At 32.8% G+C, this 12,964-nt stretch overlaps 1 protein-coding gene across 2 annotated transcripts; it reads left to right on the top strand.

Annotated features, from left to right (window-relative positions):
- The first annotated feature begins 8,232 nt into the window (after nt 1-8,232).
- On the top strand, nt 8,233-12,593 carry LOC100793810 (tRNA:m(4)X modification enzyme TRM13 homolog). 2 transcript variants are annotated; one of them, XM_006583652.4, is made up of 10 exons: nt 8,233-8,366; nt 8,992-9,215; nt 9,288-9,353; nt 9,461-9,793; nt 10,120-10,372; nt 10,541-10,598; nt 11,573-11,659; nt 11,740-11,871; nt 11,986-12,124; nt 12,242-12,593. In XM_006583652.4, exons 2-10 carry the CDS (start codon nt 9,139-9,141, stop codon nt 12,465-12,467), a joined length of 1,371 nt encoding a protein of 456 aa, XP_006583715.1. In that variant the 5' UTR covers nt 8,233-8,366; nt 8,992-9,138; the 3' UTR covers nt 12,468-12,593. The 2 variants fall into 2 exon arrangements, with proteins under 2 accessions (XP_006583715.1, XP_003528332.1); XM_003528284.5 differs by having other exon boundaries at nt 8,238-8,419.
- Nucleotides 12,594-12,964: the final 371 nt, after the last annotated feature.

Here is a 12,964-nt window from a genome sequence, read left to right as displayed (position 1 = left end):
ATAGAGGAAGAAGAAGTTTGTTGACATACATTCAAAAAGGTCACAAAGCTGGAATCAGATTTAAATAAACTGGAGGAGAACTCAATGCATAGACAGTTAACAGAGCAAGAAAAATTGGAGAGGAAGCAGTTACATGATTCTCTTTGGGTTGCTGCCCAAGCCCATCAATCCTTACTTAGGCAGAAATCCAGATGAAGATGGTTAAAAGAAGGCGATTGTAACACAGGTTTTTTCCACCTATTGATGAATGGTAACCGAAATAGAAATTCTATCAGGGGTGTATTCATTGATGGTTCATGGACTGACGACCCACACAAGGTGAAGGAAGAGGTGAAATCCTTTTTCTTCCATAGGTTCCAAGAACCAATTGGTCAGCGACCCAAGATTGATGGAATCAGGTTTCAAACTGTTAATCTACAGCAGAATAACGAGCTTCTGGCACCTTTCATGGACGAAGAAATTCAGAAGGCAATTTTTAAAGCTGCAGCGAAGTTTTTTATGAAGGAAGGCAATTCACAAAAGGATTGCATGGATTTAATGGAAATCGGTATGCTTACCAAAAGAAAAGGCTGGCTTGGGCATCAAGGATATTGAAACATTCAACCTCGCACTACTTGGAAAATGGAAGTGGCAATTAATGCAAGAAAATGGTGAGTTGTGGACCAGAGTTCTGAAATCGAAATATGGTGGATGGAGGAACCTTGAAGAAACAGGAAACTCAGCAAAGCAATCTGTTTAGTGGAGGGATCTAAAACACGCTTTTAATCAATCACAATAGGGAATGGTTATTCAAAATAACATGAGGTGGAAGGTGGGAGATGGAGAGAAAATTAGATTCTGGAAACACAAGTGGATTAATCAACAGGAATCACTAGCAGAAAGGTACCCTAGGCTATTTATCATATCCTCGCAGCAGAATCACAACATTAGGTTTTAGGTTTTAAGATGACATATAGAGTTTTAGGTTTATCAAAGAATTTCCCATAACAAATCCAGCACTATATCCCCACAATGCAAATAGTACAAGAGCAAGCAATCAATATACTTTAGCATCTCACACCCATACTCCATTTCAAGCATTATATTTTTTTCATATTTAGACATAACTTGACAGCAGAGACATACCTTCGATGGCTTCCCTGGGAGGCTTAAAGCCAACCACAATGGACTTCCAAAATCGCTTCCCTCCCTTTCCTTTCGTAGTTTTCTTCGACCTGCGAAAGTGAGAAAATGTTAAAACGAGGAACGCCTAATGTTAAAACGTAAGGACGTACCTCAATCGATATGTGGCAGACACGAACACCACAAAGACCAACTCCACAATGTGGTTGCAGTCACGGAAGCGCAGCCTAGTTTGTGACAAAGACGAACTTAGGGCAGAAGGAGAAATAAGAAGAACGCCCTGGGAGTCTTAAGGCGAACCATAATGCACTTCCAAAATCGATTCCCACCCTTTCCGGAACTCTTTCCTTTCCTAGATTTCTTCGACCTGTGAAAGCGAGCAAATGTTAAAACGAGGAACGCCTAATGTTAAAACAAAAGGACGTACCTCAATCGATAAGTGGTAGAGACGAACTTCACACACACGAACTCCACAATGTGGTTGCAGTCACAGAAGTGCAGGCCAGTTTGCGACAAAGACGAACTTAGGGCAGAAGGAGAAAGAAGAAGAACGATAGGGTTCGACCGCGCGGGTTCTGCAGAATCAGATTTTTAATATATAATGACAACAACATCGGTTTTTTAAAAATAACCGATGTTAAAAACAACTAGGTAACATCGGTTTTAAGAAAACCGATGTTAAAATCAACTCCATAACATCGGTTTTTACCAAACCGATGTTAACAACGACACACCAACATCGGTTTTTCCAAAACCGATGTTAACTACTCCATAGTAACATCGGTTATTTAAATAACCGATGTTAATATATAGTACTTAACATCGGTTTTTCCGAAACCGATGTTAACTATGTCTAATTATTTACAAAAATGCCACCGCGCTTTTGTTAACATCGATTTTGTGAATAATCGATGTTAACCGTGCGATGTTAAATCTAAAAATTGTAGTAGTGATTAGAAAGACCCAACACTTCTACCTACTGCTGTCAATTTTACTTACTTGCATTTTTATTGTTTTTATCCTAGACCTAGTTTAATTCTATTTTAAATCATCAATTATCAATGTTTCTTTCAACAATGCCTTATTTCTGAATTTAACCCGGTCTTAGACTAGTTTCCCTGAGTTCGATACTCGGATTCATCCGTTTTAATTTTTAAATACTTGATGATCCGGTGTGCTTTCCTGCAAATCGGATTTCCCTTGAATATATTTGTGCGAAGAAAAAGTGGAACAAAAAGTTATCGCAGAGAAAATCCAACAATCCCAATATAACAATTTATTATACATGGCACAAAACACATATATAAAATCAAACTATATTATTTTCAATTAAAAAGAACCTCTACAATAATTAAATCAAAGTGTAGCAGAATATATTATTATAAACCAATAATTCCTAAGACTTTATTTTTTATTTACTTTATTATTATTATTATTTATATGTTTTTAATATATATATATATATATATATATATATATATATATATATATATATATATATATATATATATATATATATATATAAAAAAAAACTGTACGTGGTAATTTTATAAAGCAAAATATATATTATATTTCAACAAACTGGTACAGGGCGTGGTACATAAAATTTTGATTGCAAGCCACGAGAATACAATTGTTTGTGCCAAACATTTAGTTCGAGTGATAACAATTGACTGACAATTCAAAAACATTGGTTAATGCAAAAACGTAAAACAAAATAATAGTAAACGTTAATATACACACAAAAAATAGAGTGACAACAATTTGAAAATTCAAAACCCAAACAAAAATCGTGATAACACCACGGCTCTTCAATAAAAATATTGCGTCAACATACAGTAAACATACTCATAGACGTTTATGATGATAGATATTACACTTAATTTAGCGTATCAAATATTCAATTAAAAATGGTTTATAAATTAAAAATTTATAAAACAACCCGAAATAACTCAAAATTGTTCGTATAGAGATTTCTACACATGTTCATTTTAATCCTTAAGCATGAGTAACTCATCATTTACCTTGATGTAGTTGCTCAAGCATTTTAATACTCTCTAGAGCTCCTCTTTTAATTGCTCTGTTAGAATTCTTGAGAGTCAGAAAAAATAGAACAAAATATTTTATAAAACTACTCTAAGTTTAAAAGTTCTTTTATATATTGAGAAAATTGATGACCTAATTTTTTTTTGTTCTTATTTTTGTTTAAATAAAAAACCAAAAGGCACAGTTGTTACATAACCAATCTCTAGAAAGAAAAGTGGGGAATGAGATAGATACTTTGTTCCGGAGGGATAAGTTGGGATAAGTGGGTGGAGGGGGTGAGTTATCGGAAAAATTTCCAAGGTTTTTTAATATAACCTTGGAAAATAAGGCTATGATAGGTGCTTTAAGGGAGTGGTTTAAAGGAAGATGGAGTTGGAAACCAGAATTTCTAAGGAAATTATTTGTGTGGGAAGAAGAGTTGTTTTGATCTTTCGAGGTCCTTATGGAATACAAGTTACTGTGACAAAACAAACCAGATTGGTGGTTGTGGAGAAGAGAAGCAAATGGCTTGCATTCGATGTCTTCAACTTATAAGGCACTACAAGAAATTACCAGGGAGGATGAAGATCTCATTAACTGGAATGGCATTTGGAATAAATGCATTCCTCTGCAGGTGATTCTATTTGTTTGGAAATCTATACAAAATAAAGTTCCTTCTGAACAAAATTTGGTGACAAGGGGCATCTTCATTATGGAACAAGAGGTTTCAAGTTCACGCTTGAAGGCAACAAAAACGTAGAATCGTTTGTTCTTCATGTGTGAAAAAGCGGTAAAGGTTTGGTATTATTGTTTTAAGTGGATGAGTTTGTCCTCTATAATTTGTTACAATTTTTTTAGCCATATGTTGCACTTTTGTGGTTTCGAGTGGAGGCAGAGTGCTGGGACTCAATAGGTGTTGCAATTATATGGGCAACTTGGTTGGGTAGGAACAAAGTTGTGTTTCAACAATCAGGCTTGGAAGCTACAAAGATTTTTGAATATGCTCTTATTTTATCTTGGAGATGGTTGAGGTTTCATAAAAAGAGATTTATTTATCTGTAGTCATCTTGGTTAAGTAATTTGTATCAGCGTATTGCTATCACTAGGAGAACATCATAAATTAGATCGATGCAAATACTAATCGTCGAGGTTAAAGGGTTTGCCTTATCTTTGAACAGGTGTGAAAGCTTGAGGACTTTCTTATAAAGACCTACATCATTCCATGTGTCAGGGTATATTGTTTCTTTTTGTTTTCCAGGGTATAGCTTACTCTATAATAGGCTTTGTAATATCTGTGTTGCATTTCTGTATGGTCGTTGCTATGGTACACCTTGTACCTACTATGCATTCTTTCAATACAAAGCTTTTAGCAAGTGTTAAAAATAACAATACCATAGTTTTGTTATTAATTTCGATACATTCGAATCATGAACCATGTATATATGTTCACACAATTATTCTTCTGAAGACTAGCCCATTTGAGGACTTTATTCTTAAAACTTCAAATTACGCTTCTTCATATGGCAAATTATTTTCCAAGATGACAAGATGTTCCTCTTTACAACAACAAAGACCATATACACGAATAGCTTCATCCTTATGACAGTTAATATATTTAACAGTTTTATAGTAATCACTACTAACATCCGAAAAGAAAGGCATTACTCTAGGGTTCCGTAAATGGCTCCTTGAGGATGTAAGGTCTAAATTTTTAAGTCATTAAGTGTATGCTTTTATTATAAAGAATATATGTGACTAAAATGTTAAGAGTGTGCAATTATATCGTTATTTGATGACACAAGACTCAAAATGTTCAACATAAAAATTAATAAAGGTACCATTGTTTTATTCTTTATTTTAATATGAAGCATATACGTTCACCCAATTATTCTACAACAAACCAGTTCATTTGAGCACTTTATACTTAAAACTTCAAAATACATTTTTTAAGACATATCATTAATTATTTTCCATGTATACATGATGTTCATCTTTACAACGACAAAGACCGGCTACACAGACAGCTTCATCTCCACGACAAAACATATATGGAACAAAGATGATACAATCACTGCTAAAATCACCCATGACACTCCATCCTTTGATATTGGTATCCTTGAGGATGAAAGACATGCAATGTTGGGTAGTTGGTTTTAGTATACAAACAATATATGTGACTAAAATATCATATATAACACAGAAGATAATTAGAAAACTAAGTATATACCATGACAAGCTTCTATGGCTAGAATGATACACAAAAAAACCTAATCTAAATGAAGTCTTTGACTTATCTTGTAGGTCGTAGCTTAAGATGTGAGGATGAAATCTAATATTAGATGTTAACAACTTTTCGAAATAATATTGATGTCCAGGTATTGGTAAAATTTAAAAATCAATATGTGTAAAGAGAAATAGGTGTGATTTGTGGGGTGTAGTGTTAATCTTTTGAGTATTTATAAAAGAGGGTGGACTAGAAATGGAAGATACAAATTTCATCCTACATCTTTAATTGACCTTTCACATTAAAATGTTGATTCTGACGTGACACTTCTATAGACCGTTGAGATTGTACTTATGGAAATGTGATAAATGATGTGAAAAATAAAAAAATGGTCGATTAGAAATTAATTTAAGAAATAGTTTTTGTCCTATATTATTAATTGATCATGTCCAATCAAATGTTGATTTTGATGTGACACTTATAAAGTATGTCGATATGGTGTGTATATAAAAATGCATAAAATAATGTGAAAAATAGAAAAAGATTTACAAGAAACTAATTGAAGGAACAATTATTTTTTATATTATTAGTAGAACATCCATAATCAAATGTTGACTCTCACAATTACAAAATTTATTAAAATATTTTTAATATGACAATTGATAAATGATGTGAAAGATAGAAAAAAAACTTGAATTTTAATCGGAATTGAACCCATCCTACACAAACATCATTGACCGAAGCCACTGGGTTGATATATATATATATATATCACTACTTTAACACCGTTTGTCACATTATTTATTCATCTTTCATATTATTTTATTGTTTTAATTATTGATTAGTACTCATCCCATAAAGAATAGTTTTATAAACATATTTTTAATAAATTTTAATAAAAATAGAAATGTTAATCGCCCATTGAGGATCATAAACATGAGTTAAATATATCACGCGTATGTGGTAAAATTATATTCTCAGTTTGTTAGTAAACAATATCTAAAAAAATAAGTTGACTGACAACTTACGAACAACCAGTGTCGTTGTTCATCATTTTCTTTCTAGATGTTTATAAAGATAGGGAAAAAAAAATTAGAATGTTGACACGAAATGAACCCACCCTACACAAACATCATTAACCAAAACCGCTCGGTTGCCCTCTTCATTTGTTTCACATTATAAACAATATAAACTATATATCGTTACTTTAAAACCCTTTGCCATAACTTGTATTCCTCTTGTTTTCTTTTATTTTTTAAATTATCAACTATATTTAGTATTTATTCAGTAAGAATTGTTTTATATGCACATTGTTAGTCTTGGTAAAATGCAAGTGTTGAAAAAACATATAGGATCGTAATTACGCGTCAAATATATCGCATCATAACCAAAATCCAACATATGTGATAAAATTATATTTATTGTCTGCTAGAAAATAAAATATTTGAAAATAATAAAAAGTCGACTTACAACATATATACAACCAATTTTGCTCATCGTTTTCTTTCAAGATATTTATAAAGATAACGACATTAAATAAATAAAAACAAATTCAGAAAACATCTTCAATTTTAATGTGTTGAAAGAAAAATATATTAATCACATGGTACTTCCTCCAATCATAGATATTTTGTTAAGATAGGGTGAGAATGACTTAATTTTGTTTTTGACCCTTAAAATTTTTGGTAAACCCAATTTTGTTATCTCAATTAATACTAAAAAAATCATTTTAGCCCCTTAAATTTGAGGGGGAAATTGTTTTTAGACCTTAAGAACCAAATTTGAGGGAGGAAGATTGTATATTTTTTTTTTTTAATTTTGGGGGAACAAAATCGGATTTACCCCAACTTTTACAAACTTAAAACATAATTAAGCCACTAAAAATCATACACAATATAAAACAATCAATGATCCACTAGAGTTTTCTTGCAATTATACCTTTATTTGATGACACAAGACCCAAAATGTTCACATAAAAATTAATAACGGCACCATTGTTTTATTCTTTATTTTAATACATTTAAATCATGAATTTGCACTATTATTCTACGACAAACTGCTGGCAATTTGAGCAGTTTATTCTTAAAACTTTAAAATACATTTATTTAAGGTATTTCATTATTTTCCTATCGAACAACATGTTCATCTTTACAACGATAATGACAAAGATTGTTTACAAAGACAGCTCCATCTCCATGACAGTTAATATATAGAACAAAGATAGTGTAATCGCTGTTAAAATCACTACATCAAGACAGTCCGCCCTTCAATGTTGGTATATCCTTGAGGACGAAAGACCTATAATGTTAAGCATTTGCTTTTAGTATAAACAATATATTTAACTAAGTATTATATAACACAGAGTTGACAATTAGGAAACAAATATATACCATGACAAGCTTCTATGACTAGAATGACACACAAAATACCTAATTTGAATGAAGCATTTGATATATTTCTTAGGATGTAGTCTTAAGATGCGAGGATGAAATCTAAAATTAGGTTAATAAAATTTGGTCACTTTTTGAAATAATATTGATTGAAGATATGGATGAAATTGAATATTTAATATTAAAAAATTTGAGTAATTTAAAAAACTTATATAATTTTTTTATAATTATAATAAAAGTGGCTACATAAGTAAATTATTCTTATGATGATCAAATGAATCCTAAAAGTATATGTAAAACCTACAAAAATTATTCTTTCCACAATTTACCCATGCATTGCGCGGAAAAAATTGACCATAGTTTTTTTTTTTAACTTAAAAAATTGACCATAGCTGAAATGTAATCTAGTTTCGCTTATAAGAAAGGTTATTTGTCGTTATAAAAATTTTGTGCCAAAACGACGTCGTCGTCACGTTTAGCAGCAAAGCAAATTTGCTTAAAGCCTCCATCCTCTGTTGTGTTGGAGTCGAGTAAAGAAGAGAAGACAAGTGTGATTTGCAGTCGGATTGCCGGTGTCTGTTTCGTCGAAGTCTTCCTCGTTTCTGGTGCGCGTTCGAAGCCGCTACTCACTTCGCTAGCGTTCCTTCTTTGTTAATTTGTATGTTGAAAATTTTAAATCAATGGTTTTGGTTATGTATGAGACTGAGTAATTATTTTTCCTTCAAGTATTATTACATTACATTTGTTCGGAAGAAACACATTTTTCGTAGGCTATAACCACATTAATGTAGTAGGAACAGTTTGAGCAGCAAGGGTGGATTTCATCTCATGTGGATAGAATCTTTCTTAGTTATATATGTTGTGGTTGGATTTATGAAGTTAGAGTCTGTTTGGATCAATAGCAGAAGGAAATAAGAAACAAGAAATGAAATAAGTTTCTCTAAAAGCTATAAATTAAGTTTTTAGAGAAGCTAATGTGATCATGTTTCTACAGATTAGTTTATGCATAAGCTAATTTTTTTGCTTTTCAAAAAAGCTTATTTCGTTTTTTTTTTCTTTATGAAGAAATTTACCCACACAAACCCTTAGTTTAGAGAAGAAATAGTTTGAAGTTTGAACCAGTTAGTAGCTGTTTTGGAATCTTATATACAAGTTAAGGTGACATTGGATTTGGATACATGTATTAGATTCATACATTTCTTTTTGTTCATTCATTACTTTGTTATCCAGGTTTCCTGATTCGAGCATTTAACTGGTGGTTGGGCCAATCTCACTGGGTTGATCCCCAGTCCGAAACTGACAACTATGAGCAGCACTCTTTAAAACCATATTTCAAGTATATAAAGTTTTTGAATGAAGTAAGCTAAAAGAAGTACTATGGAGACCAAGCGCTGCAACTTCTGGCTTCCTAACAAAAACAGATTTTGTGCAAACTGCCCTCTCAATGGCTCCTTGTAAGTGTCTGTCTCTTATTTGCTATCAAATATTTGATTCATTTCACTTACCCTTCAATTCTATGAGCTCAGATTCTGTGGCAATCACAACTCAAGGTCTCAAGGCCAGTGGATCCCCTGCCCCATAGATCCATCCCAGTACTTGCTCTCTCTCTTATGATTTCTTCAGTATATAAACTTTTGTTCATTCTTCTAATTTTTTATCTCTTTTTTCCTTTGGTTCTTGTTATTCCATCATTTGATAGCTCGGTGCTCAAGCAAAATCTCAAAGGGCATGTTAAGCGGTGTCCATTGCTGAAACAGGTTCAATCTTTGTCTGACCAACCGTTCTATGATAAAGGCATCAATGCTGGTTCTGATGGAGAGGAGGAAACATCTGGGGTTGATGATTCAAGATTGCCCACTATGACAGTTTCTTCAGAAATGAAGAGGAATACTCTTCATGAAATGAGTGTGGCTGAATTTTGCAATTTGATTGAAAAGATAGAATTTCTTCATGAGTCATTGTGTAAGGATATTGAGGACTCGGTTCAGATGCCAGAGGTTTGCAGACTCTGGATTAAAAGAGTTGGAGATAGGTAGCTATTGGTGAAAACCTTTGAATTTATTTAAGTGTTAAATTCTAGTTGCCTCATGTTGTTGTATCAAAATCATTTTGTCGGTGAGTCTGATTTGTTTCTTTGTCCCTATGGTTAGTTTCTTCATCACAAAGCCCCTTATGTGTACTTCTTTTATTATGAAGCTTACTTCCTTCAGTCCAGCTATTGCAATTAAGCATTTGGGGTAATGTGACAAAGTCAAATTACAAGTTGGGATAAGGATTCAACCCAAACTAGAAGGGGGCAAACTGAATTTAACTTGTTTAATGGGTTTGATTTCTATTTACAACTTGAGTTGTTTGCAGGAAATTGCCATTTCAAGAGAAACATATAATGCAGCAGGCATCTATTGTGGGAAATTTGGAAAACTTTGGTGTACTGAAGAATTCTCTCAGAAGGAATCAATCTGAGTGTGTGGAACCTGTTGAGAAGAAGGAGAAGGATGTCCTTGCAGTGATTGAGTTTGGAGCTGGTAGAGGGTATTTGACACAGATGCTTGCAGACTGCTATGGAATCAAAAAAGTCTTTCTAGTCGAGCGAAAGGCATACAAGTTGAAGGTAGGACATAAGCTGCTTGGGAAAGTAATTATCATTAAATGCTCCTATTTCCAACAAGTTCTAAACCATGATAATATTTCAAGATATTCGTAAGATGTATGAACTTTGAACTTATAGTGATCTTTAATTTGTTTATGTTTATTTGCATCATGCCAATGCTATTGCCAGGCTGATCGATCATTGCGACAGAATGAGAGCTTGATGTTAGAGCGTTTGAGAATTGACAGTAAGAGTCTTCAAAATACTTTTAGAATTTTCCGAAGTTGTATTATAGTAAAGTTGCGTGCTTAGACATATTTACCGAAGAAATCATACTGTGTTTCAACTAAATATGAGAAATTTGTCAATAAGATATAGATTTATAAAGGTGATCTTATTGAAGTGTATACAAATGTTTCAGAAAGAGAGTATGGGAAGACTTGCCCCTAGTATGAACTCTTTCACTCGCTGTTTCCCCCCCTGCTCTACATGACTCATATGCATACATGTTTAAAAACTCTTGATGAAAAGCAATACAAATGATGCATTTATTATAGTAAATCAACTAAGCATATTCACTTTTCTTAGTCCTTTGTATGTAAAGCCTTGTTGTCCACCGTGTTGAGGTAATTTAAGAATGGTCAGGCATAACAAATCAACTGCAGTTCTTTCTCTGTTCCCCTTTACATATAAGTCCTAAGGAACCCCGTTTCATAAATACAATAGCCAAAAGCGGCTTCATTTAAAAAGTACGTTCATTTTCCTCCTACTCTACTAGTGTAGTTTTGGGCCAAGGGCATGTTCATTAACACCTTTCGTATTTTTCTGGCTTAACTTACAGCCAACATTTCTTCTGAAAACTTTTGTGCAGCTTGGATGCTTATGTCTTAATCCAAGCTCTTCTTAGTTTTGGTTCATCTCATGCTTATCGTCAGATCAAGAAACAATATGCATGTATCCATGCATTTTATATTTTATTATGGCCATGGCATATGCATGGTTTTGAATTATTTAGATTTTGTTGTGTTATGCTCTCCAAAGTTTAGTCAGTTTCAAGCTGCAATCATTAAAAGTTTCCTAATCCCCTGATGAATTTGCTCTATTTATATTTCTTGCAATTTTATTTCTTCTTTGGCTTCTTCATAATTTTGCATTGCAGATTTTTTTTCACTTGATCTGCAATTTTGTGCCCTATAAAATTGTAAACTCCAATTATTACAGTTGAAGATTTAGATTTGAATGCTGTTGAGTCTTTGCAAGGAGTTCCATATCTAGCCACTGGTAAACATCTATGTGGAGCTGCAACAGGTAACTTTGACAATTTAGTAAGAGAAGCATTGCCATGTCATTGATGAAAAAATAAATGATTATGCAACTTTTTTTGTCAGATTTAACTTTGAGATGCTGCTTTCCTGAATATAGAGAAGATAGTAGTGGACAGTACACTGCTAATAGTAAGTTTGGAGGTCTAGCTATAGCAACATGTTGTCACCACCTTTGCCAATGGAAACACTATATAAGTAATCACTTTCTTCTTCCTTGCTTGTAAAATACTATAGTTTGTGTACTTAAACCTCCTTTTGGATGTGATCATAAGTTTTGGTTACTAGCTGACTGAAATTGTAAACTTGCAGATAAAAGGTTTTTTCTGGATTTGGGATTGACAAAGGAAGAATTTCATGCCATTACATGGTTTACCAGCTGGGCAGTAGATGCTAATCATGGTTCAGATCTTCCTGATACTACTAATTGTATATCACATTTGCAAACAATGTAATCCTTCCAATTCTTTAGTCATTAAATTGAGCATAAAAATTATTGTTACCAATAAATTAGTATTTTCAAACAGTTACAGAAACTGGTTTATAGAAAGTTGTGTTTTGGCTGCAGAAAGGAGCAAGGTGATGAATGTGCAAATGGAGTTGAAAAAATTCTCTCAGACATGCAAGCAGATAAACGAGCAGCACTGGGATTTAAGTGCAAGTGGATTATTGACATGGGGAGGTTGATGTGGTTAAGACAACATGGATTAGATGCAAAGCTTGTCAAATTTGTTCCACCAAGCATCTCTCCTGAAAATCATTTGCTATTGGCTAGACCATCAAATCGATTATGAAATGTATATTTGATTATCTTCTTTTTCTGCATTTGTCCCTGGTGACAATATGTTAGGTTTCTTGTTAGGTTGATACATTCTATGTTCTTTTCGATATACTAAAGTAATATGAGGAGCACTTAACCACTTACTGCCTTAGGGATTAGAATTGAATTTTGTCATTTTTTTTTTCTTCTACTTGGTTGAAGTTATCGGTGCCACAAGCCCACAAGATTATTTTTCATAGTGTTGGTAGATCGAATGTATGTTGTAGTAGGTGTATAATTTGAGACGTTATAGCTAAAGATAAATTAAAGGTGATGCAGAATTATTGATTAAATGCATGCATGATAGAAGAACCAGAAAAACTAGTTTATAGAGGAGAAAATCTAATATATATGATAAGCAAAATTAATAATAATTTATAACATTATTTTTTCTCATTTTAAGAAAAAGGTTTCGCCACGCAAAATAGTGTCACATTGTATCTCAATAATTATTATACTCTGCTCAAAAAC

This window comes from Glycine max, chromosome 7, assembly GCF_000004515.6.
Source record: "Glycine max cultivar Williams 82 chromosome 7, Glycine_max_v4.0, whole genome shotgun sequence".
Classification (NCBI taxonomy): Eukaryota; Viridiplantae; Streptophyta; class Magnoliopsida; order Fabales; family Fabaceae; genus Glycine; species Glycine max.
Note: the sequence above shows the minus strand (reverse complement) of the source record. Positions and strands in the feature narration are given on the sequence as shown.

Bases quoted from the DNA above. Each gene is read 5' to 3' on its own strand.
- LOC100793810 (XM_006583652.4), top strand. From the start codon at position 9,139: ATGGAGACCAAGCGCTGCAACTTCTGGCTTCCTAACAAAAACAGATTT. The intron at 9,354-9,460 runs GTACTTGCTCTC...ATCATTTGATAG, and splicing joins TGCCCCATAGATCCATCCCA to CTCGGTGCTCAAGCAAAATC. The intron at 9,794-10,119 runs GTAGCTATTGGT...AGTTGTTTGCAG, and splicing joins ATTAAAAGAGTTGGAGATAG to GAAATTGCCATTTCAAGAGA.